Source organism: Panicum hallii, chromosome 1 (genome assembly GCF_002211085.1).
Source record: "Panicum hallii strain FIL2 chromosome 1, PHallii_v3.1, whole genome shotgun sequence".
NCBI lineage: Eukaryota > Viridiplantae > Streptophyta > Magnoliopsida > Poales > Poaceae > Panicum > Panicum hallii.
The window spans coordinates 9799386-9823878 of NC_038042.1; the positions used below are offsets into that span (position 1 = coordinate 9799386).

The window sequence follows — 24493 nt, forward strand, 5'->3', positions numbered from 1 at the left end:
AGGATCGGTCGATCTTCACCAACGTCGTCGCCCGTAACACCACGCTACCTGTGGAAGACGTACGTACGTACAGGTACAGCTTCCCCAACGCCGCTCGTGAGTCGTGACACTGCCTTCCTTTCTCAAGTTGCACATGCTACCATAGACACACCGCCTGCCACTGAAGGGATAATTAGTTGAAAATGAAAGTATCGGTGTGCTAAATCAAACATTCAGACTAGAATGGTGCGCAAGTTACAATCTATAAATAGATCTCGTCCCATTTTATCATTTTTTTTCATCACCCTAAGCTTTTTCATGTTAGCAACTGATAGCAGTAACTCAGTGCGTAGCCTTTGAATCCGAACCGTACACAATATTATTGCCTTCAAGTATTGCTGATGTACTTGTCCATTATTAGCTAGCTAAGAGTGTCAGGCTTAATTGCCTGATGCCTAGTGTCATGTATAGAAGTAGAGTTGGCAAACCTAAACGTCTATACGACAGGACTATAAGATAAGTGCTTGTTGGGGAAATAAGAGTGGTCAGACCAGTCTGGAAAATTATTTTTTAATATAATCGGAAGCTCTGACACGTTAAAAATATATATTGGTCTACTTTCTAAAAATAACAATAACTGGCAATATCTTTTTGGGGCATATGGTAATAGAGAAGATAGGTATTTTCCTAGTCCTTAAATCATTATACGACATTCTATTAAAAACTCTCCTTTCTTCTACCACTAGTCTTGTTCCCTCGGCCGCCTCCGTCATCCGAAGACGGCTCCCACGCCTGCTAGCTCCGCCCGTTATGTTAACTGTTGGAACAAATTTTCCTTGATCCGCCCCTCTCCACTGACCATCCGGCCTCTACATCTCTACTACCTGGGCGCTCAGCACCGTGGCGCTGCCGTACACTGACCTTATTCTTATCCTGATCTTTAGGGTGTGTTCGGTAATCCTTAGAGGGGTCTAAAAAATAGCCCGTTCAATTAGAGGTATAAATATTTTAGATGTATATTAGAGGGGTGTTCGTTTACGGCTCTAAAACGACTCACCATGGCACGCGGGGGGAAGAGCACGCGGGCGGGAGCAGTGGCGGCGGCGCGGCTTGCGTGGAGGAGCAGGGGGCGGGCGGCGGCGCGGCTTGCGGGGAGGAGCAGGGGGAGGAGCTCGCGGGCGGCGGCGGCGGGGCGGGGGAGGAGCTCGCGGGCGGCGGCGGCGGGGGAGGGGTGGCGGGGCGGGAGAGGGGCCGCGGGGGAGGAGCTCGCGGGCGGGGGAGGGGCCGCGGGCGCAGGCGGGGGAGGAGCTCGGCGGCGGCGGCGGCGGCGGCGGGGGAGAGGCGGCGGGGGAGGAGCTCGCGGGCGGCGGCGGCGCGGCGGGGGAGGAGCTCGCGGGCGGCGGGAAGAGCAAGGGTGGCGGCGGGGAGAGCAGGGGCAGCGGGAGGAGCACGGGGGGCGTGGGGAGACGAGCCGAGCGGATTAGAGGCGTTAGAGCCCTCGCGGGCTCTAAAATTTTCTGGGGGGTCTAATAGAGGGCCGTTCGTCTTCGTGCCTCTAAAGTTTAGAGGTTTCGCCCTATTAGATAGGGAAACGAACACACCCTTAATTCTTTTCAACAAAAAAAAACTGAACTTTGTAAGTTGACCCATGACCTGTACGTCCTGCACGTAGCACGAGGGGTGCCTCGAAAAAAGTCAAAAGTTTTACATCTGGCTGCAGCGGATCTTTTTTTGGATCATCTCGTTGCAGCAACTTGAACACAGATCTCTAGACAGTGCTAATATACTTCACATTGTCAGTCCAGGGTGCAGAGCCCAACCATGTTCCCTGTGATATTAGACGTTGCAACTGGACAGAAAGTCAGAAATTACACGTTTTGCTCCGTTCGACAGATCGTGATAAACTGTATGTTGAACAGCTTCACAGAGCCCACCCAACCATGTTGAAAGTTGTGAAGCACCAAAGCTGTGGAGCATCCCTTCTGGAATCTGGATTACTAGTTCCTTTGTCCCTGTTGCAAAAGTTTCGGTTTTATCACAGATTCTGGAAGGATCAATTTTGTATTGTCTGAGCAGGTAGAAATGCAGTGCTACTGACTTTACTTGCTTCCTCATTGCTATCTCTATTTCACAACGTTAATCTTGTCTGCATAGAAGTTACACTACAATGTATGAATTTAAATCGTTCCTGCTATAGTTACATAAATGTAATATTGATCTACCTAATGAGTGCAAGTTTGATAAATATTACTCTAACGTCAAACCGTTTAAATTTGAACAAATATTGTGAAATGCATACAGTACTAAGTTTTTATGAATGGGAACAGCTTCGTCTCCCTCTCTTTTTTGCTGTCAACGCTTGATTTCACTTCCGCCCCAGTTTGAACGAATTTCGTTGGTTGAAAAGTACAAAGGCACTGCAAACTGGCCGTGCTTGCTGCCTTAATACCCAAGAGAGTTCTTTACAACTCACACATCAAGACGAGTAGCTAGGGTCTAGGATAACTTGGAAAGCAAAAATAGGGCACGTGGGCTGCTAACCCCCATGGCAATAGGATAAACAACTCTCGCAACAGATCAGCTCCAGTTCATTCATTGGTTTCAGCTCTCTCAACCCCCACCTGCATGCACTATTCTCAAATCCTTCCATTCAGACCGTTGCCTGTTTTTTATTGCAGATTCTTTTCCGTGCCATGTTCACTACAAAGACAGTTGTTGGCACTATTCTAATTGTTTACAGCTAGAAATCTAACCTACATGTCTCTGTTCGTATGATTTCACACACAGCTCATCCATCTCCGAACAACGATGGGCACCATGTTCAGACAAAAGGTGCAGTTTAAGAATTCCAAAACTGGCACATCTTTAATCAGAGAATCAGAAGCTGCTCAAGCAGACAGTCTGTATCACATTTCCGGGACACAATATACATGATCACGTGTGCGTTACATTTTTCATATTTATACCCTCTGACAAATCAAGAAATGAGGCCTTTGACAGACAGCCCTCCCTATCTCACCTTTGTACCCCCACCGTAATGAATTCAACAAATGGAGATGTACATGTATGCAAACATTGGAACTGTATGGAAGAACTACTTTCCCCGCTCCATTTTTTCAGTGCTCTACTTTGATACACTCTACAACAGGAGTTGCATGCTCACGATGACTGGACAATTGGTTGGTCCGCAAAAGGGCCATATAGCCAGCCTTTCGCAATATGGCGGTAGGCAGCCTCCGTCAAGTGAATGCCGTCCCAGCTCCAGTGGGTTGTTGGATCAGCACATGCGGTCGCACCAGGCTCACCACATTTAGCCGTGACATTGAAGTTGTAAGCGGCTTTCTCAGGAGTCGATGGGGCCCCACAACACGCCCTAGGCACTTGCTTGTAAAAACCTGTATGAAAAAATAATTGTTAGGTCCATGCATAGACGTGCATCGAAATCAAAGGAGTAGTGCTTGAAGCAAAGGTGCCTTCCGTTTTAGTCTACAATAACATTTGCCTCCTTTTCCTCTAGCAGTTGAGACAGGAAAACTGTCTCTGTCAGCAAATTCATGCAAAAAAAAGTACAAGATTTGCCATAGGGCAACAATGAAATGGAAGTTCTAGAAATCAGGTACAGGTGATCTAGAGATGACACAGACATGGCATCATTCTAGATCCTGATGGTTGCTATCCTCCTTTTTCTGTTTTTTTATTTTTTTATTAAAAAACTACAAGGGTAAAGCAAAAAAAAGGTCTCATTGTCAGCAAGGAAAGAAAGCAACAGCTAGAAACAAAAGTGACCCACCCAAAACGATAGCTCAGCTAACTGAGCAATTTCTAGATGTTTGTACTTGCCGCAACAAGGACTTGTTAAATTTGTCATTCAGCTATGCTTAAAAAGTGGAGCAGCAAAAGTAAGAATACGGTGCTCATCATATTGCAACAGTGCATAGACACTTTTGCCGTTATGAAATGTCTATCTCAACAACACGACAAGTAAATGTTTCTAATGAGATTTTAATACCAAAATACTGTGGGTAACATTCACAGAGTATGCATGCTTTTCGTAGTAGCTAGTTCAGCTCATAACACAATGTAGTAAAAGTATCAGTAGTAAAACTATCATATGAAAAGGAACAGGGTTGTCATGACCATTAATTTTGAACCAGGTAAGAGTCACTACAGTGTAAGTTCCCATCCATAATTAGACTGCCTTAAGGAAAAAGCTGGGTGCCGGTGCATATTGTGTAACCCATAATCAAACCCTCCTCCTGCAAGCCGCAAGTGATCCATTCTGATGGAATCTCATTTTCATTGAGAAGGACTCCACTGACAACTATTAACAGGAAGCACACAAAGGTTCAAACAAAGTGTACTAATAGCAATGGTAGCTTATAGCCCCTTTACAGACTAGATACAGGTTCCAAATGAGCAAGGTGTGAGTACATTTGCTTTCAAGATACTCTGACTATTAAGCTGGCCTGACTGCTTCTGAACTGAGGAATTGCGTACTGACCATTCAAAACATCATTTATATATTATGCAATCTGCTATTAGAGAAGGTTAATGGCATCTCTACCGAGATCTAAACCATCCTATATATAATATGTTGTGTCTTCCAAGGTGAACAGTAGGAAATAGTTGACTCAACGCCTAAGCATCTAAAGCAAAAGGTAAGCATAAATCAAGATCAAGAATTTAAGAACTCACCGAATTTCTCAGGCTGAAGCATGAACTGGATAACTGGCGTGTAGTAATCACCATATATGATCCTCACATTGGGGTGCTTAGCCCGGAGCTTCTCAAGCATGGCCTTCAGATGTGCATTGTGCACCCAGGAGAATGTGTTGAACCGGCGGACACACCCGCTGCGTTCACCATATCCATCTTTTGGCTCCTCGAGCATGTTTAAGTACACAGGGAAGCAGCCGGTGGGCATGACACCAGGCACAATCAGATCCACCGCCCCCTCGGCAATCAATGCCTGCACCGCACACAAACATTTGCAGTTGGAACCACTTTCCCTAACAATCAACAGTGAACAAACAATACACAGCAAATGGAAGCAGGCACTACCTCAACACCATCGGAGATGCCCTGGATGACATCCGGCATGAACTTGTAGGCCTCCGTGATGCCCTTCCCTGCAAAGAGGGGTGCATTGTAGTCGTTGCCGCCGAACTCACCGACCACGAACAGCGCCTTGGCAAAGAACTTCTTGCATTCTACACAATGGAAAGCATCAATCGTACCAAGATTCAGTGGGAATGGGAATTTCCCAATTCCTCACATAAAGCATCACCGCCCGTGCAGCTAAAAGCTGCAAAAGGTGAGATTTTTAGATTCCCTTACCCTGGGTGGTGTTGCAGAAGAAGGGCTTGAGATCGCGGAACCACTGGATTTGGGTCATGAGCGCGCCGGAGTTCCAGATGACGTCGCCGAGCCCCTTGGCCACGAAGTAGGGCGTGTCGAGCGCGGTGGCGCCGGTGATGGCGAAGTTGGCGCCGTGCGCGAAGCTGGCGTTCTTGGCCTTGGACGGCGGCAGCAGCGGCAGGCCGAACTCTTGCGCTGCAGGTAAGCAAAGCCCCAGGAAACCCGTCAGCCACACCAAATCTGGGAGGAACCCCCGAAGCCGAGGCAACCCCCGGATGCGAGATAGGACGTACCGAGGTGGTCGATGACGAGGCGGCCGTCGGAGCAGCGCCCGGTGGCCTTGCCGAAGTAGGTCTGGCCGTAGGGCAGGCGCGCGGTGGCGAGGATCTCCGGGGTGCCGTTCTGGATGAGGTTCCCGGCGTCGGCCAGCGAGTCCCCGAAGTTGAAGAGCGCGTGGTACTTCCCCTTGGCCGCCGCCTCCCTCGACTCCGCCGCGGCCCCGGCCGCCGACGCCGCCGCAAGAACCACCGCCACGACCGCGAGCATCGCGCCCCTTCCTCCCATCGCCGCCCGTCCCCCTGGGGCTCCCACTCTAGGTTCCTGGATCTCCGGCGGGCGGAACGGAACGGAGAAGGTTGGGAGTCGAGGGTGGTAGCTAGGTAGCTATCGGCGGTCGGGCGGGGGCTTCTTGTAGGGGTGGCGGGCGAGGAGAAGGAGAGGGAAAGGGATGGATGGAGGGGTTGGTGGAGGTGGTGGCTACCGGGGCGTTTTCTTGGGCGCTTGGCTTCCTCCCTCGCTCGCTGCGGCTGCGCGTGTGGGGGCGTGGCTCACTCGGTGTTTGGCGGATTAATTTAGTTTGGCGTGGGGAGTTATTGCGGAGGTGTGTGGGAAATGGGAACGCGGGGGGAATAGAAGAAGCGAGGAGGAAGGTGACGGGAGGCTGGCTGGATGGATGGGGAAGAAGGGAGGGGTGGTCGTCGGTCGAGTGAACAGCTAGCGGAACGTGACCAGATTGGGGTGGCTTCGCAAGGAAAGTGGAGTACACGGTTTGACTTTGAAGAGGGTGTTCCGGCTCCCGGTCCGTTTTCCGGCCTAAATGCGTTGGACTGGGAGCTCCAACCTAACCATGGACAAGGAAACAAAAACCACCGTTTAGCATGGGCAGGGGCATATCTGGAAATGTTGTAGTGTATAACAGAGAAATAGGAATGGGGAAAAGAAAATACAGTGGAAAAAAACCGTATATAATAGTGGCAAGACACACATTATTAAGATGTAAGGAAACATAAGAAATTGTGTCCGGAAGGCATGCATCGGAAATACGTGGATAAGAAACGTAGTATCTGATTATTAGTAGAAGAAAATATTAGAGGAAAAGAAGGTATCTATTCAAATAAAGTCGCTATCTGATCATCTAGCTAACCAAAGGTCCCCTAGTGATACGGTTGGCAAACTGATTGGATGTTGTATTCTTATGGAATTCATAGATTTGTTGGAAAAGTTTCCTTGTCCATTGTTTATGTCCCCTTTATTGCTAGTAGAAACCCTCTTAAAATGGTAAATATATATGTATTCAAAGACAAGCTCACTTACATGTCAAATCCTTTCCTCAGAAACTCCAAACCTTTTCTTTTTCATGTTTCCTATGCTACATATAAGTAATGAAATGCAATTCTACTTCACAAACCTATACTAACATGGACGGTGGTGATTAGGATTTGGTTCGAGAGTCGTGGGAGCGCTGGTGCAGTTGGGCATGGGAAGGAGAGTGGCTAGCAAGTGATGCTTTGGTGAATCAGCATGAACGATGGGTTACACGTGCATGTGGTGGTGGTGGAAATGAAGAGGGCATTGTGGTGCATTTTATTGATGTGGCAATCGTATTCAACCTTTGTTCTCCAACTGAAAGCCCGTTTAGCGTGGCTATGGCCGGTTTCGGCTTTTGCACTGTAGCATGTAGAAGTTGGAGCCGGAGGAGCCACAATTTGTGGCTCCACCGGCTCCTTGTTGTTCGTGAGGGGGATAGAGAGGAGAGAGAAAATAGTTTCCATGCCTTAGTCTTGGAATAATTTCGATATTAGGTGTTTGGTGGAGTCCCTCCTGAAACCGACTTTGGAGCCGCTCTTTGAGCCCTGCCAAATGGACTCTAAAACAGGCTGGACGTGAGACGGGGAATAACTTTACAGTAACAGAGGAGCGGAGAGAGAGGGAGGGGTGAGAGGGATGGTCTTTGTTGACCATGTGAATTATATGCATGTATGTTCACATGCAGTAATATGATCATAGATTGCAATATGCGTACTTACAATGATAGTGTGAGATTAATATAAGTTTTCACAGATCGAATGACCTTGAGAGTCACTGGTTTATTAAGCGAGATAGTCCTGGTTGATAGTTATAGTAGTCGGTGGACCAATCCATTATCGATCAAGTTCGGTTGCATTGTATTTGGCCAACGCGTTATAATTTGGTCAAGGTGCTCCGGTAACATCACACTTGATTACTCTAACTATGCTAGTCTCACAAACAACTTGTGCTTCTATTTTCCGCTGCAAAGCAACATTGGTCATAACACTCTTTCTTTGTAGTCGTCAAGTCTAATCATATTCAGTACCAACCGGGGAAAAAAAGATACAAATACAACGTGCTACCAAACGCAAAAACAAACAGTTTCTTTTTGAAACAGTGACAGTTCATGAAAACGATTTTAAAACAGACCACACTCGATGAGTCGAGAGCAAGTTTTGTCGGTTGAAATCTTTTGGTGAGGCGATTCTTTCCCAGCTACCATCCGCTCTCACAACATGGGCCAGGCCACCGAGTCAGCAGCCACACTACTACAAAACCAAAAGAATTAGCCCCCATGTGAGAGACCATCTCATGTAATCCGAGCACCCGAATCCCTGCATACGCTGTGGTTGGGTGAGAGGTCAGCACTGGGCAGCCAGCACCAAACCCGTCCAAACCGAGTTGGTCCAACCATAAAAAAGGGGGAAAAAAACCCGGCGAGTCAGTGGAGTGGTTTCCTTCATCCCAAACCATTGTTGTCAGGTCGTTGCCAAATGCACGTCGAGTTTTTCTTTTCCTTTGGTTCCTATTTCCTAATGGTGACGGCATGTGCTGAGCTTTTGCTCTCCTGGGTTGTTGCAAAATAAATAAAAAAGCTGGTACAAAAACCTAATCTGGTAGGAGTAGTAGATAGCAGCGGCGTGGCCAAATGATTGAGGCATGAAGCAGGCGGCTAAGGAAAGGCGTGGAAGAGATACCGGCGGCAACCTTTTGGGAAGCTCTGCAGGTTGATGTATGGCCATGGCATCCTGCTATGCGGCACATGGATGGAAGGGGGGAACTCTGGAGCCGCCTTTGCTAGCTAGCATGAAAAACTTTTCTCGGATTTTTGCTTCTGGATGTTCTGATTTGTTCTGAAGTGGAGCTTGAGGGCTGGACCTCTAAGTACATGTCGTGTCTGTTGAGACGTATTTGGAGGTGGCCACTCCAGCAGACCCTTTATTAAACTTCCTACTCTAAATTTAGAGGGTGGAGTTAAAAAAGTTAACTCCAGCGGACCCTCTATTTACCCTCTAAAATGAGACCTCCAAATCTCTCCCTTCACCCCCAGGCCTGGATCTCTAGGGAACCCTCCATCCGTGGGCCCCACCAATTGCCTCTTCTTTCTCCCTCCCAAGCACGTGCTCTGTTGTCTCATGCTGCGCAGCACCTCCCCCATCGCATCGCAGCATGCCCCCTCGCATGCTGCCTCGCTGCCACTTCTCGTATACCTAGCCGCGCTCCACGCTTGAGCTCCGGCTGCCCTCCGCCTAGCCACGTGCGCGCGCCCTGCGCTCGTTGACCCACGCGCCCGAGCCGCACCCCGCGAACCGAGCTCCGGCCCCCCTCCTTGCGCCGGTGCACCAAGCCCGAGCTCTGGTCGTCCGTTCCGCCGGCGCCGTGCGAGCCGAACTCCGGCAAGCCCCTGCCTGCCGGTGCCACGCAAGCCGAGCTCGGGCCGCCATCCGCGCGCCGGTACGCCCAGCCCAGCTCCGGCTGCCCCTCCCGCCGGCGCCGCGTGAATTGAGCTCCGCCTAGCCCCTGCCTGCCGGCGCTCCCTGGCCATCCTCCGTGCGTCGGTGCGCTCGGCCCGAGCTTTGGCCGCCCCTCCTGCCAACGTTCGTGCTCCCAGCTGCCATGGGGAAGAAGAAAGGATAAGCAAAGTGGAAAAAAAGAGAGGTGACATGACAAATAGGCCCCATAGGCCCCACATGTTAGGAGAAAGTAAGGGCTTGGATTTAGAGACCTTTGCTGGAGTTGGAAGAAAAAATCAAATCCTCAAAAAATAGAAAGAGCCACTTGGAGTTGCTCTTTCGGAGAGTATTGGTGGAGTTGCTATAGATCCCCTTTCAAATTGAATCCTTGCAACAGGGCAGAATCCACACCAGAAATTCAGAGCACATGTGCAGGCCGATCCATACCCTTGGACGGTTCTGCATCATTTTCCAGCACATTTTCCTTCCGCGACACAATACCCGGGCCGTAACAGGTGACAAGAAGCTTCCTGCTTCCCTACAGAATCCAAAGGCATGTGACAAGCTAGCATCCCAATAATGCTCGCGCCACGTTCCTCGAGAGGAGGAAGATGTAGCAGAGAAGAGCACGCTGGTTCGCGTTTTCTGCCTGTACGCTAGCTATAGCCCTAGGCTATCACCGTCTTAGCAATAGCATAAAAGAGAGACGAATCGCGTTGGTTAGCTTCGAGCCTCCGACCCAAACAGAAGCAGCGTCCAGCCGCTCCTACAGGAGCCTCCTGTAGCAGCCGAAGCTGGGGCGGCTACCTTACTGTACTCTTCTTCTAAGATCAACCACCAGCCATGTTGGCAGTTGCAGACCAGCCTTTACGCATATTCATAACACCAAACAGTTCCAGCATACGCAAGTCGCCAACCCAGCCACCACCTCGACGAACCAAAACCAAACGGCACAAAGGCGGTAGAGCATATATTATCTGAAAAAACAGGTAGCCATCCCAAACGAATCTGATTCAAGGGTACCGACGACTCAACGAGCAAGCCATCATGACCCGGGACAGGGGAGGCTCCCTGCTACAGTACTACCCACCCAGAAAGCTCAACCATCATCACCTATCATATTCATTCCAAGCAAACACACACAACTCCAGAACATAAAACTGGACCATGACGCCAACATCAGGTGCATCAGCAAACTCAATCGGGATAAGATACCGAATTCACAGCATCATCAATCAAAAACGGACTTGGCGCTGAACATTACCTGGTGCTCCACAGATGATGGCAGCAAGGTAAAAACGAACGGGGCTATCAGGCTTGCCAATCTTTTCAGTTCACAAAAGAGGAAACAAATGGCTTGTCAATGCATACAGCAATCACTTTCCTACATACTGCAATCAACACAGCTAACAGGATTAATGTACAGTCTACTGAGCCAACCAAAGGGCTCCTAGCAACAACGCTGTGTACAGAGACAAGGAGTGTCAGCAACAAGCCCAGTCTTATTAGGTGGTACACCCCGGAACCTACAAGTTACTGCCTTCAGCGGGTGAATCCACATACAAAGCTACTTAGAATACAGGGGCGGTTTCCTAAGCCAGACAAGGTAAACATGTACAATCTTACGGAGCCATTGTCATGTCAAATACAATTAGACAGTTACTGTCTACTCGACCAACTCCTGAACCTGCAAATGAAAACAAGGTAGCCCACATTATACAATAGAAATGACCTCAGGAAGGGCTTAATGGGAAAACTAAATATTCCATAGACATTAGCAATGATCCAACGATCCACTCTAGGATATACACAAAAATAACAGGATGAACTTTGTCAGATTATAGCATTGGTTCTGAAAACATCTATATTCCCAGTCCACATCTGGAGACACAAATAAGGTTTGAGACTTAACTGTCAAGATGTTGACACTGAGCATGAACCTTTAAGACATGCAAGCACTTAACTCGGGCTTATGATAGACAACAATTGAGATACATGTATTGGGTCACTCACCTATCCCAGAAAAGATTTTGGTCCTAAAATTGCTTATACGATGATAATAGCCTTTATGTTTTTCTATTACAGTATGTAAGAAATGATGATGTTGACTACACAAACATCTAAATACGCTTTGCTGAGCAATTCTACTTATTCCATCTCCATAATGACATCTTGTTCAAATCACAATGTTGACACTACAGACCCAACATGGATGGTAGGTGTGCAAATATCTTCTTTGGCACTAGAAGGGATCAGCCACCTCCAGGTTAAACTGTAACATTAGGCTAGTTTGCGATTGATGCAATGTGTTGTGCTCGGAATCTAATTACTAACTACTTAGAAGAAGATTTGTTAACTGTGTAGGATTTTGAGGCTATGACAGCCCAAAAACAAACGCTAGCAAATCTATGTCTTAGGAAGAGATTGTTTTGGAAATGTCACCATAATAACAAACAGAACCTTAGTGGGACATCCTCGTAAAACAGGCTCTGGCATCACAATGTGCCTATGTCTCACAAAAAAGAAGGGATCTGAAAGGTCCATTTTTGTTAAAGTTTGCTTAAAGCAAATTATGTTGATCAATTATTGCAAATAGGACGAACCTCCCCTACAGATGTCTCAAAACCCAAACAAAGAACAGTCCAAGAAATTTCCTTACAGCAATAAATTAAAGCTCTAGTTTTGACTTCTGAAGGATTTTGTTTACGAAAAATACACAAACCAAATCTTTTGTTACACAGTATAATTGGAAATGTCTTGTAACAGTTTTTTCCCCTTAAATGCAGTGCATTTGCGCATCCAGGAAGGTATATTATGACCCCATCCTAAAAAATAGATTAACTACCATAAAAGCTTATGGAGGATGGCTTAGCGCGATATCAGCTAGCTCAGGTAAATAGAGCCACTGGATCGTTGTCTAGAATGAAGGAATGTTCAATGGTGCAGCTGATTACATGCATTTATCCTATATTCATCTAATATAGTAAGAGTCTACTGTTTACTGCCAGTGTTATGGGTAAGGGGGTTGTCTAACTCAATGATCTGTGGGTGAGGAGGCTCTTGGTCTTGCTGTCACTACAAAGCTCTAAGCCAATTCTGCAATACACTGATACATGATGGAATCCATGCAAAGTTTTACTGGCAACAGATAAAATAGGGAGACAACGCAAAACAGTAAAACTTGAGACCACGTGGTACAACAGTGTTGCCATAAATAAGCCATATTACCAAATCAGGCATGCATCTGCCACCGCTCTCGTAAAAAAACATGCATCTGCCATGATGGCCGCAACACAAACAGAACAACCTGGTTAGTAATGCCAAGAGGGCAACAATGGTGCTTGCTTCAGAGCTATGACCATAAAATAATGTCCAGCTTCTGTGGCAGGCTTATCAACTTTAGACATGAAGCTAGCCAAATTGGATATTTATGGGCAAGGCTTTACAGCCAAGAATATCATTCACCTTTCATGAGTCAGTGACCCTGGCCTTCATGCTGTACAAGGCTGAGACCATGTGAATGAACAGAGTGTCATGGGAGTCAGCTGGCCCTTTCGGCGGTATGGCAGGCCCATTAGGGTTAAGGGTCGAGATAGGATTAGATATCTTGCTTAGGCGCAAATTAAGCCTCTATATATAAATAGAGAAAGTGATGTATATCAATCAAAAGCAAGCAAGAAGGAAATCAATGAATTATCCCAATCCACTTCTCTTACCCCCTGTCCTTGTGGTGCAGATATCGTCTCCGGAGAGGACAAGTAGAGACTAGCCGAACCACAAGGGCAGGGGTAAGATAAGGGGCTTGGGATAATGGATTGATTTACTTCTTTCTTGCCTTTGATTCACACATCTCCTCTCTTTATATAGAGAGGCTTAATTGATGCCTAAGCACTATCCAATCCTATCTTTACCCTTACCCTAATGGGCTTGCCATACCGTCGATCCGACCATAAGGCCTAGACTGTCCATGACACAGGGATACTGGATACATATAAAAGACAACTAAGTATCTGAAACAGTTTCCCATTCCATTGCTTGGCCATGAAAATACGGATCACCATCTTACATAGAGGTCCTTAACAATTAAGGAAACTAACTTCCAGAAAGCCTAACAAAAACAAACTATCTTTTTAGGAATTTTTCTGAATCAGGCAGAACCGAATAAGTGAACTAATTCATTTTGGGGGAAAAAAAACTATCCTTCCTATTTATAAACTTCAGAGTCATATACATACAAGCACCTATCAAGAGAAAGATGGGGCACAAAGTCATGAAATTTTAGGACACCAAGGTCTATGTCAAGATATTTTTTTTTCTAATCTTCTCCACATCTCATGGTTCCTTCTCACATCTCATGGTTCTTTCTATTACGGGTCTAATTTCCTAATGCAATCATGACGGCATCATTCAGTTTGACATCACACTTAGTAGTACACAACAAATCAGCCCTCCTAGATCCCACGTAACCTAATAGTCGGGTAGGAAACTATACAAGCACTGGTAGAAGTAACTAGAACATGGCAATTAACCATAAATATTGCAACATACATGCTAGTGACTAGAGAGATTATTTATTTGGCATGAGGTTCCTAAGTGTAAAAAAAATTAAAAGCATAACATCGAGGACTTCCCACACATAGTACAAATAATACTTGCCTCTTTCAATATTATTTGCAACAACAAGAGTAATAATTCGAGGAAGTTAAATATGTACAACAGTAACAGCATAAAACCTTCATATTGAAACTTACCTATATCTCAAGAAGAATTGCCAGCATCAGATCCATCCGAAGAGGAGCTATCACTGTCTGAATCTGCCAAAAGAATGGTAGATGATCAGGCTACTATGCTGTCTGTACATATAATTACTTCTAACGCAAACACCTCCTAGTAGCAATTATGAGCTAAACATCAGCAAGGGAAGTTGAGGGAAGTATTACCACTAGAAGACGATCCTGAATCACTGCTGGAGCCGCTTGAACTGCTTGAACTGCTCGCATTTTGTCTATTCTCATCATTTTGCTCTGGAGCAGATGTTGCCAGTTGCTTGCCTGCCATCGTATCTGTTTGCGACGAAAATTTTAAAATTGTTCTCTTACTTGTAATGTGCTTTTAAGATGAAGTTGAAAATAAAACTAACCTTTCTCAATTTGCTTCGGAGATTTTTCACCAACATTGGGTTCTTGTGCGACTTGGGGCTGCAAAGCATGAAACAATAGTTTCTCAGTATTGATTAGTTTTACTTGAAATAATAGTACTATTGCTAAAAATGAATGACGGAGTGCTCATACTGGTTGCGGTTGTTGCGGTAGTTGTACAGAGTGCTGTGCGCGCAACTCTGCATCTTGTCTGGCAAGCATTGCACGCTCGGCCTTTCTCTTTTGCTTGCTCAGGTTCTTCTTGTAGTTAGCCACAAACCTGTCAAGCTCCCAAAGTGTCTCAGCATCCATACTATCAATTTCAACCTCAATCTCATCATCATGCTGCCTAACTGATAGATTCTTGTTCTTAATGACTTGTACAACAGCGTCAAGCTTCTCTGGAGGCAAATTCTGGAGGTTCTCGCTAAGCTTACGCTTCTCATCTATGGTCATGTCCCTCTTATTTGGATCCTTTGCCCTTGGTTTCTTCATCGATGGAGTCCGGGTATAAGTGGGAGTATGGCTGATTGGCCTTGAAGAGTCCAACGCCATGTGGCGTCTCATGGAATCTGACCTCTCAAGGAAGCGCAAGTCAATCGGTGGAGGCGGGAACTTCTTTGGCAATGGAGGACATGATGCGAGATAGTTAACCTCAGCCTCGATCTCAGGCCACTGTGCCTCAAAGATTCCTGACAACTGTTCTGCCATGAAATGCACATCCTGTCCCTTGGGGTTATACGTCATTGCATTATGGAAAGTGAGCCGCACATCGTCAGCAAACTCCTTTGGGTTCCTGTACTGCCCCTGGCTGAGCCGCGCCCTTATTGTGCCAAGATCCATTGGGTGCTTAATAATTGCAAAATAGTCATGCAAACCAAGTGCAGCGGGATCGACAGGCTTGTTGAACACCCACGCAAACTTGTGCTTCATTAGCCGGCTCAGTAGAGATGAGGACTTCTTGAATGCATGAGAGTATAACCTCCGCTCAGCATCGAAGTCTGCGCCATGAGATTCTTGTGACCTGTGCTTCTTCTTGTGGTGCTTGGACTTCTTGCGTCCATGCAAATCTGAGGGCGGGATCCTATCCTTAGCAAGCAAAAACTCAGAGTTTTGGTACAATTGATTGGCCTTTGGCGTCCGTTTCTCCTTCTCAAAGGCTTCATTATGAGCGACCGAAACGGTTAGCGGCCTGCGCGGGAGCAGCGAGCGGACAGGTGCAACCGCACCCACAAGCTGCGCGGACATGGGCGTCCCCATATCACCAGCTGAGAACTGCTGCTGCACGTACCCTGCGTCCACCACCTGCTGCTGCGGCATCACCACCAGGGGCAAAGGCGCGGGCGGGGGAGCAGCAGCCTCCTGCTGCGCCAGGGTCTCGGCAGCCTCCTTGAGGCGCCTGGAGAGCACGCGCACCTGGTCGAGCTCCCCCGCCAGCCGCCGCCGCAGCTCGCTCCTCGCCCTGCGCTTCCGTGCCTTCTCGGCCTTCTCAGCAGCCCGGTCGTCGCCGTGGCCGTTGGGAACGACGCCGCCGCCGCCGTCCCGGTCGTGCCCCGACGAGGGCTCCTCGGAAGCGGCGGCGCGCTCGCCGGGCGGCTCCGGGGCGAGGGTCGAGGCAGCCGCGACCGGATCGGGCCGCGGCGCAGAGCCCCCGGCCTCCCCGCGGCGGATGGAGCGGCGAATCGATGATAGGGTTTCGGAAAGGGGGTTAGGGTTAGGAGCGGGGGCGGGGGAGGGAGCTGGAGCGGGGGCGGGGGCGGGGGAGGGGGATGGAGCTGGAGCGGGGGAGGGAGCTGTTGATGGGGATGGAGATGGGGCGGGGGAGGGAGCTGGTTCCGGAGGTTTAGGGTTTTTGCCGGGGTACTTGCGGGAGTAGACCTTGATCTCCTCGGGCCAGAGCCGCATGGCCGGAGCGGCGGGCGCGGCCGGCGCCTCCTCCTCCAAGGCGGCCGGGGCGGGGCCCGGCGCCGGCTCCTCCCCGCCGGCGCCGTCGCCGGGAGGGTCCGACGCCATGCATAAACCCCCCAAATCCGGGGCCGGGGGCGGCGCCGAATCGAGGAATTCGGAGGGTTTTGCGAGGAAACCCTGGGGAAATTTTTTTTCCTGTGGCTCCTCGCGGCGCCGATTTGATATTTTCCTTGCGGCTATGGCGGTGGAGCAGGGCAGCAGTGGGGTTGGTGGCGGCGTCGGCGCGTCGCTGCTTTTGTGGGGGAGGGTAGGACTCGAGCTCAGCCGGAGAGGAGAGCATATCCCGTGCCACGAGCGAACCAGAGCCGGTGGATCGGCACTGGACGGACACGATCTGCGGGGACCAAAGTACTCAGGGACGTTTTGTGCTAAGGCCCCTAAGAGAATGCGACCAGTACAGATTGATCCGGATACGTTTTACGGTTAACCCCCCTGATTGTATTGCCTTCACACTTTAGGTCCGGTCCCCAATCTATCCTGTAGCCTGTAGGTGGTGCATCAACACAAACATGCACAGACTGAAAATTTCCATGCTTTGGAGCTTGGACACCTACTATGATGGGCAAAATGACCACATTTTTCAAGCATGGAGGGAAATTGGGGCTTAATATGTTTCTATAACAGGAATGAGCTAGCTGCCCTGTAGGAATCAAAAGTAATAGGTGCAAATGTCCTCACGCCAATCTGAATTCGAAGCACTAATTATCAAATCACCAAAGCTAAGAAAGCCTCCAACTTCTCAAGAAGTATTAAACACACATAACTGAAACTGTATCCTAATTTCATGACCACAGAGACACAGACCATTCAAAACCACAACCATCTAGTCAGCCACCGCAAGCCAACATTCCGGGACTTTTAGTGCCAGAACAAACTGAACAGCAGGATGCATATAAAAGGCAATAACTATACATCCATTTCTATTGACCTAACTGCAAACAGTAGCATTGTGTAGTCTTACAATCCTTTTGACGTACATGATGAAAAAGCAAAAGTTCTACCACAAACTGAACATTGCAAATACTTACACAATATGGCAGATTACTTCCTCTATTTGGAGATCTGTAACCATCCGTTTCATGTTCATCAGAATCCGCTGGACCCTACCAAAATGGTAAAATATTAAATATTGTCATAGTCAAACCATGATGAAATACCAGGAATGCGCTACTAGCATCATCCTCGGCTGTTACCACGTCTGTTGGGCCAATGCCTTGCACAAGATTTTCCCTCAGTTCTACAGCCCATTGATCTGAAGTGCAAAAACAGAAACATTAATTACTTACTTAAGACTTGAAAATGGGTACAAGGGATTTTTATGTGTAGTAAAAAAAACATAGAACTACCCGTACTTGAATAATCAGATGCTACCTACCAAGTACAACCTAGCATCTATATATATAATCCTACAAGACTGCATAATTTGGAATTTCAACCTAGTACATGTCTAACTCTACTATCTAATTAAACCTTGTAAAGAATGCATATTTAAAGTTACTAGGATAATGGAATGTGAGATATAGACTTGTTGCTAGAACACAAGGAAATGTATAAAAGAACACACGGAAATGTATAACAGAAGGTATTTATTCCTATAACAGGCTATAATGGACAAAAGGAATAATCGAGATTTTACTAACACGTGCTTATGGCACCGACATCCATAAATCAAGTACAAATCTAGCACATTGGCACAAGATTATAGAGCCAATACCATATTTGCGAAAGAATTCAGTCTCTGTTGTACTGACAATGATTTTATGCCACTCTGAAGCAAGCTCAGCCACTTGCCCAGCTCGAAACTCTTGAACCGGATGAAGCAAGTCTAGCCATAGGCCTACAACCAGAGCAGTAGGTAGCTTTCAGGGCTGAGGCCACTCATATTGGCATATACGTATTCTCAAACTGCATCTACGCCGATCTCTAGCGCTCTGTACCACACCTACACAGTGCAAATGCCAATGGGGGCACACACATAATTCCCAAAAGATCTCTTCCTCTCCTTATAAGCACCATTCCTTCAATGTCCAATCATCAGTTCATTACGGATATTACACACCTGCAAGTGACTCACAAACAACTAAATCATGTTCCATGAGCCTACTAGCGTGCATCAGGGTGCAGATCCATGGGGATGAATTAGCAGAGGCACATGAGCCTTGAGGAAAAAAAAATGAGAAGGCAAAGGAAGAACCTGGAAAGCATGCCCTGGCAGGAGATGATTTCTCGTAAATCCCAATTGTCCCTCGACTCCACGGCCGCAGAAGCAACGCAGCAGCCCCACACACGAGCACCGAGGTCCCGCACTTCGTCAAGTGCGGCAGCTGCCCGAACTCTTCTAGATTGGGAATCCATGCCGCCCCGCACATGTTCCATGGAGTAAGCAGTACTGAGAAATCAAGAATGGAACAGCACCAACCTGGACCAGAACGAGCGGAAAGGGCCTGGATTGTGCCTGTGTATCGCACGCCGTGCCGCCGTGGTAGCTGCGGCGGTCATCGTTCGGAGGGGAGAGGAATCTGATACAAGGAGGAACTGGAATGGGAAGAGGAACAGTTTCAGGGGTGTGGCTGTAAATGTCCCGCGGACCAGTCCTTACTTCGTACTATGGCACTTTGCTCAGGGGGGTTACAGGAAATAGTGCCCAGTAGCAGTACCACGCAATAGCGGGATAGTGGGATATTGTAGTTCTAAACTGGAATGGGCGCTCGTGTAATCGTGGTCGTTAGAATCTGCCGTTGGATACCGGCTTTGACTCTGGTCGGGTGCTGGTGAAATCGTCTCAAATTATAATAAATATATACTATATTTTAGTATGCATCTGAATATATCCTATATCAAGATACATAGTGACGGAATTAATTACCACGGATACCCCAAAGACAGGCCATACAAGGTCTGATCGAGATACGCATGTCGGAATTAAGGAAACTGCTCACGAAGCGCGCAGCGTTGGCAGCTAGGGCCCACACAGCAGGTGCGGCGATCTTCCGACCCACAACAAGCTGCCTGGCTCGAGAGGCGAGCGCCCCTCCAACAGCCGGGTTCGAACCCCCGACCAGCGGGGAAGCTGCGAGGACGGACCAGTGGAGAGCATTAAACGCGCTAGGCCGAATGTGACGCACGCGCGCGCTCATACGCCCTGTCTGATAGGCAAGACAGGGGTGTCGCTCAAGGACCGGGGCTTCCGGGACGCGCGTCCCTGGTTAGACAAACCATCATGATGCCATGGAACGGCGTCCACGCCGTCTGCACCCGCCCCATCAATGCGACGGGACGGTCGTAACTCATCTCCCTCTGCCATCAAGCCTAGGGTGAAGTGGGGCGCTAGGCTAGCAGGGCCCACCGTGCACTACTAGGATCAAGTAAAAGGAGGTCCAACGGACCTCGTCGAGTAGCATTGACCTCGCCAACGCGGCGGAGGAGCAAGCCCCGGGCGACTGGGGCGGCCGTACTGCAACCACGCCCACGCCATGTCTTGCCAAGAAGATGGTGGACACGACCAAGACCACGTCAGGCGGTGCCGCTGGCCATGCCCACGACCACGCCATGTCTTGCTAAGAAGATGACACGACCAAGGCCACGTCAGGCGGCGCCACTGACCATGCAGACGAGACTTGGCTTCGCGAGAAGATGGAACACAACCAACCGGAGGCTCTAGCTAGGAGACGTGTTGAACTCCCGACCTCCTCGTCGGGATGTCAACCGGGGGGGGGGGATGAGGCACCGCTTCTTTTCAATTGTAGACCAGCCCGCAAAACTATATAAGGCGGAGCTGGACCTTCTTTCTCCCTCTTTGAACACTCTCGACTCACACACACGCACCTGCTTGCAAGCACTGCGTTGTAAGCAACCAACACTCAATCGCAAGGAACAAGAACATGCCACCCATACTGGACGTAGGGTAGTTGTCCAAACCAGTCTAAACCCTTGTTTTGAGCGTTAGCCATCATTACGAAGAAACGTTGGCGTACAGGACACTGACACATAGCAAAAACTATATCTAAAACATCAAAATAAATTATAATTTGGGACGGAGAGAGAAGTCGGTAAAGATAACTCTTCCTATTGTTGATTCCTCCTTCAAAAAAAATATATTGCTGATTCCTATGTTCAATTATTAAATTTGATATTACCACCAGAATATGGGGCATATCTAACGTTTCTCTTAAGAACCAATGAGGCTTTTCAAAATTCTGATAGGAAACTTCCAAATTTATACGTTGGATGAGTTCGGGTCTATTTAGTAGAGCTCATCCTATTTCATATCAATTCAATAATTGAAAATAATTTTCTACAATTATCCAAGTCAGGTTTTAAAAATAAAATAATTACGTGCGAGCAATCACTTTACAAAAAACAATCTAAAATCACATATGTTCAAAATGTTATTTGGCAGAGCTTTCTTAGAATCAGCTTGGGAGGTACTAGGAGCTTTGCTAAACATGTCTTTAGCATCTTAAGCAAAACCCTAATACTCTCTTCCAATAAATAGAAGAACTATTTTATTAGAGTTTTGGGTGCACCTCCAATACCTTCTCTCCCTCCCTCCCTGCTGTCCTTCGCTTCCCGTACTTTTTCCAATTTGGTATTTTTTTGAAAAATATTCACATTGGACCCTGGGCGACGTATACTCAGTTTTGAATTCTGGGGTTGGCGCCATGAACCACGGTGCTGAGATAACACGTCTCGACGCCGTGGCTGATAGCGCCAAGATCTCCACCCCAGCAGCTAATGTGGGGTGACGTGGCGATGATGTGGCAGACCCCTCGGCAACATGACCAGTGGCGCCAAGCTCAGCATCACAGATCTTGGCGCGGAGCTCAGCGCCACAGATCATGGCGCCAACCCTGAATTCAAAAGCCGCAGCCCTCTTCTCCTGGCCGACGGTTGTTCCATTTGTTCTTGCTCATTCTCAGTTTTTCTCTCTCCCCAATCCGCTTATCCTTAGAAATCGACATATTGAAGCTTGATAACTTTAATTTGATCCATAGATCTTCAAGAGCAAGGTATCCTCTCTCCCCTCCTTAATTTTTACGTATTGGTTTGGTCTATATTATGTGTATTATTCAGCGTAATTGCTTAGGTTTTAAGGTTTAGTTATTAATACGTGTATTATGCAACCGTAGGATGCCAAGGGGTGGTAAATCTAGTAAACCAAGGGTGATGACGGGATTTGCCTTCAATCATCTGTTGCTACCTAGTGGTGTTCCTATGCCGATGTGCTACTATGGTGATCCTTGCGAGGTAACCAAATCAGATGAAGAGGAAACATATAACAAGAGGTATTGGATGTGTGACTGAAAAACATATTTCGAGGAGCACGGAAAAGTTCATGCCCGTATCACTGAAAAGCCTATTTCGAAGGATACTGAAAAGCCTACGCCCGTGACACTGAAAAGACTATTTCGAAGGACATTGAAAAGCCTATGCTCTGTATCGCTGAAAAGCCTATTTTCAACGGCACAAAAGCCATATTTCGAAGGACACTGAAAAGCCTACGTCCGTACACTGAAAAGCCTATTTCGAAGGACACTGAAAAGCCTACACCCTATATCGCTGAAAAGCCTATTTTCAATGGCACCGAAAAGTCTATTCAACGGTAGATGGTAAAGGCTATTTCAAATTAGACTTAAAATCTTATTTGAAAACACACTGAAAATGCTAGGTTTTAGTACCGATTGGACAACACAGGTTGTAATAAATTTACTGATATGATCGTATTCACAATCAAGTAATCCTATGTGCGTTAATACTACGATGAATGAATCACGTAAAAAAATTGACAAAGTTTCTCTTGTTCCAGGAACATCCACAATGACAATAATTCATCAGAATACGATACATATTCTAGGATTAGGGACTACGCATAGACGTACATATTCTAGGATAAGGGATGAGATATGGCCTACACGCTACTCCAGTTGTAACTACTCGTATAGGAGTAGGACTAGTCGGAACAGAAGGAAACTATCCGAGTACTACTCGGATAGGACTCCTAAGCTAGTATCGGGCTAGGATTTAATGTAACCCTACCCCCGGACTATATAAGGGTGGGCAGGGACCCCCTCCAAAATATTACAACACCTAAGGCAATACAAACTACCACACAGGACGTAGGGTATTATGCTCTCGGCGGCCCGAACCTGTCTAAATCTTGTGTTCCTTGCACATTCGAGTACCTGATCTTGGCGTTACCCCACCTACAATCTACCACCTCGGGGATATCCCTCGGTGGGCTTGGAGGTTAAACACCGACAACTGGTATGCCAGGTAGGGGTATTCATGGAGCATCCAGTGGAGAACTCGATGGCATCTTTCAACTTCACCAGCACCGTGCCTGACGAGGGCACCACGTTCACCTTCGGCTCCTAGATCTGCATCACCAACGGCTCAGGTGGTTTCAACGATCACCTGGCCAACCCCAAGAAGCCGCTGCTCCGGCATTCAGCCGCGACATCGACAATATTGCTGATGATCTCAACGGGATCAAACTTTCCGATATAATTGGAAGCTACGCAAGTCATATCAAGGTAAACCCTCGCTCATCGATCAGTCCTGATAATCTAATTGTCGGGATAGATCAGGAGGACGACGGCATCACCGAATGCATCAAGCTCGCAGAAGCCCCTCTGCATTAGCCTGACCCTGAGTCCTCGACACGGAACCACCCTGAGACTCCTCACCATCCTCCTGTCACCACCAGCGACATCTTCTCTGGCATCGACCGAGTCGACCAAGGTATCATAGAGTGCATCAATCTCGCAGAAACCACCCTTCAGCACATCAACCCCAGGGAGCCGAAGGCATTCGATCATGATTTTGACGACTTCATCGGCAAACTCAAAATCCCCAGACCAAGTCCAATTCGGTCTGAGGTGATCCTACCCAAGACCCTCTCCATATTGGAAGAGGACTTCGATCACCTACTGTAACTCGGAGAAGAAGAAGCCACAAAACATCGGGGGCCTACCGTTTACGACAACCATTTGGATTCGGCTACTCACGTAATACCTATAATAGGCAACCGCCAAAGTCTGGCAAGAGGATCAACTTGGTCGGGCAGGCTCGAGCATTGGAAGGGCAGAAAGCCCTCCAAATTTCTCAAATCAAGCCCACCAGGATCCATTATCGACTCTGGTGAACTCCCATTCCAAGAAGGCAAACCTCTCGCTTCTTTCGACGACGAAGAAGGTTGGGCTACGAGTACCAAACGCTTCGCACCAGATCGTGAGGTATTCATGATTCGCAACGACAAAGACAGTGAAGGATCGGAGTACGTTCAATTGGACGACTACTACATCAACAATGACGACTACATCTCCGACACACACCTGGTCCAGATCCAGACGTAGCGGGGGCATTCGCCCATCAAGATCTACCTGTACATGCTATTGACACTGTGAGAACTGCGAAGATCAAAGATGAAGACAATGTCCAAAAAGAGCGGCATAAGCTTAGGAACGCTAAGAGTGCCGCGCACAGGCAGCGCGTACCAGAACAGCACCAACACCAGCTTGGCAGCCTCTACGACTACTCCACAAGCGACCTTCGCACTATCATCAACGCCGGCCGGGACGCCAACAACGTCATCATCGCCAAGCAACAGGAGCGTGACGAGGTGGAGGCCTACAAGCCCACCAACTATCATATCCCTCTTGACTACCTGGGTACAACTTGGAAACACAAGCAAGAAGTCGGGGAACAACCAACCTGAAGAAAGAAAACCCTCGGCTAGAAGGAACGATTCGAGGAGGCTCTCCACAAGCAATGCTCATGGCACCCGAAGAGCAAGCATTCCACCTTCGAATGTCAAACTCTTCAAAGGGCCCTAGGAGCTCTGCAACTCAACAAAGACTACGAAGAAAGGTGACGAGACTACCCGAATAATGATTTATTCATAAATTAATTACCCGATTCAAGGAGGTTTTCTGAGGGTCTTTTAGGTGTTTTGTTTATTCAACTATTGTTTTGGGACTATATCTCAAAACAAGGGATTCCGTAAACCTAAAAGCACCTATTTTTACC

General features: G+C 47.7%; 2 protein-coding genes across 5 annotated transcripts; both read right to left on the reverse strand.

Moving 5' to 3' along the window:
- Positions 1-2817: 2817 nt before the first annotated feature.
- Positions 2818-6216, reverse strand: LOC112901552 (GDSL esterase/lipase At5g45910-like). The gene is made up of 5 exons (XM_025970486.1): positions 5631-6216; positions 5317-5532; positions 5041-5189; positions 4675-4948; positions 2818-3374 (listed from the first exon to the last, which is right to left on the reverse strand). Exons 1-5 carry the CDS (start codon positions 5899-5901, stop codon positions 3139-3141), a joined length of 1146 nt encoding a protein of 381 aa, XP_025826271.1. The 5' UTR covers positions 5902-6216; the 3' UTR covers positions 2818-3138.
- Positions 6217-10652: 4436 nt separating this feature from the next.
- LOC112880982 lies at positions 10653-19016 on the reverse strand. 4 transcript variants are annotated; one of them, XM_025945712.1, is made up of 10 exons: positions 18660-18800; positions 18412-18524; positions 18180-18302; positions 17659-17717; positions 17494-17561; positions 14651-16799; positions 14500-14557; positions 14300-14422; positions 14111-14173; positions 10653-11046 (listed from the first exon to the last, which is right to left on the reverse strand). In XM_025945712.1, exons 2-9 carry the CDS (start codon positions 18479-18481, stop codon positions 14118-14120), a joined length of 2706 nt encoding a protein of 901 aa, XP_025801497.1. In that variant the 5' UTR covers positions 18482-18524; positions 18660-18800; the 3' UTR covers positions 10653-11046; positions 14111-14117. The 4 variants fall into 4 exon arrangements, with proteins under 4 accessions (XP_025801497.1, XP_025801490.1, XP_025801501.1 ...); XM_025945705.1 differs by lacking the exon at positions 18412-18524 and having other exon boundaries at positions 18660-19016; XM_025945716.1 differs by lacking the exon at positions 18660-18800 and having other exon boundaries at positions 18412-18620.
- Positions 19017-24493: the final 5477 nt, after the last annotated feature.

What these genes read in the sequence shown, in the direction of transcription:
- LOC112901552 (XM_025970486.1), bottom strand. Translation starts at nt 5,901, where the DNA reads ATGGGAGGAAGGGGCGCGATGCTCGCGGTCGTGGCGGTGGTTCTTGCG. An exon ending in GCATCTCCGATGGTGTTGAG is followed by an intron (nt 4,949 to 5,040) that starts GTAGTGCCTGCT and finishes TGTGCGGTGCAG; the next exon opens with GCATTGATTGCCGAGGGGGC. An exon ending in GCTTCAGCCTGAGAAATTCG is followed by an intron (nt 3,375 to 4,674) that starts GTGAGTTCTTAA and finishes TTTTTCATACAG; the next exon opens with GTTTTTACAAGCAAGTGCCT.
- LOC112880982 (XM_025945705.1), bottom strand. Translation starts at nt 18,834, where the DNA reads ATGTGCGGGGCGGCATGGATTCCCAATCTAGAAGAGTTCGGGCAGCTG. An exon ending in TGCCAGGGCATGCTTTCCAG is followed by an intron (nt 18,303 to 18,659) that starts GTTCTTCCTTTG and finishes CTCTGGTTGTAG; the next exon opens with GCCTATGGCTAGACTTGCTT. An exon ending in GCATTGGCCCAACAGACGTG is followed by an intron (nt 17,562 to 17,658) that starts GTAACAGCCGAG and finishes GGTAGGGTCCAG; the next exon opens with CGGATTCTGATGAACATGAA.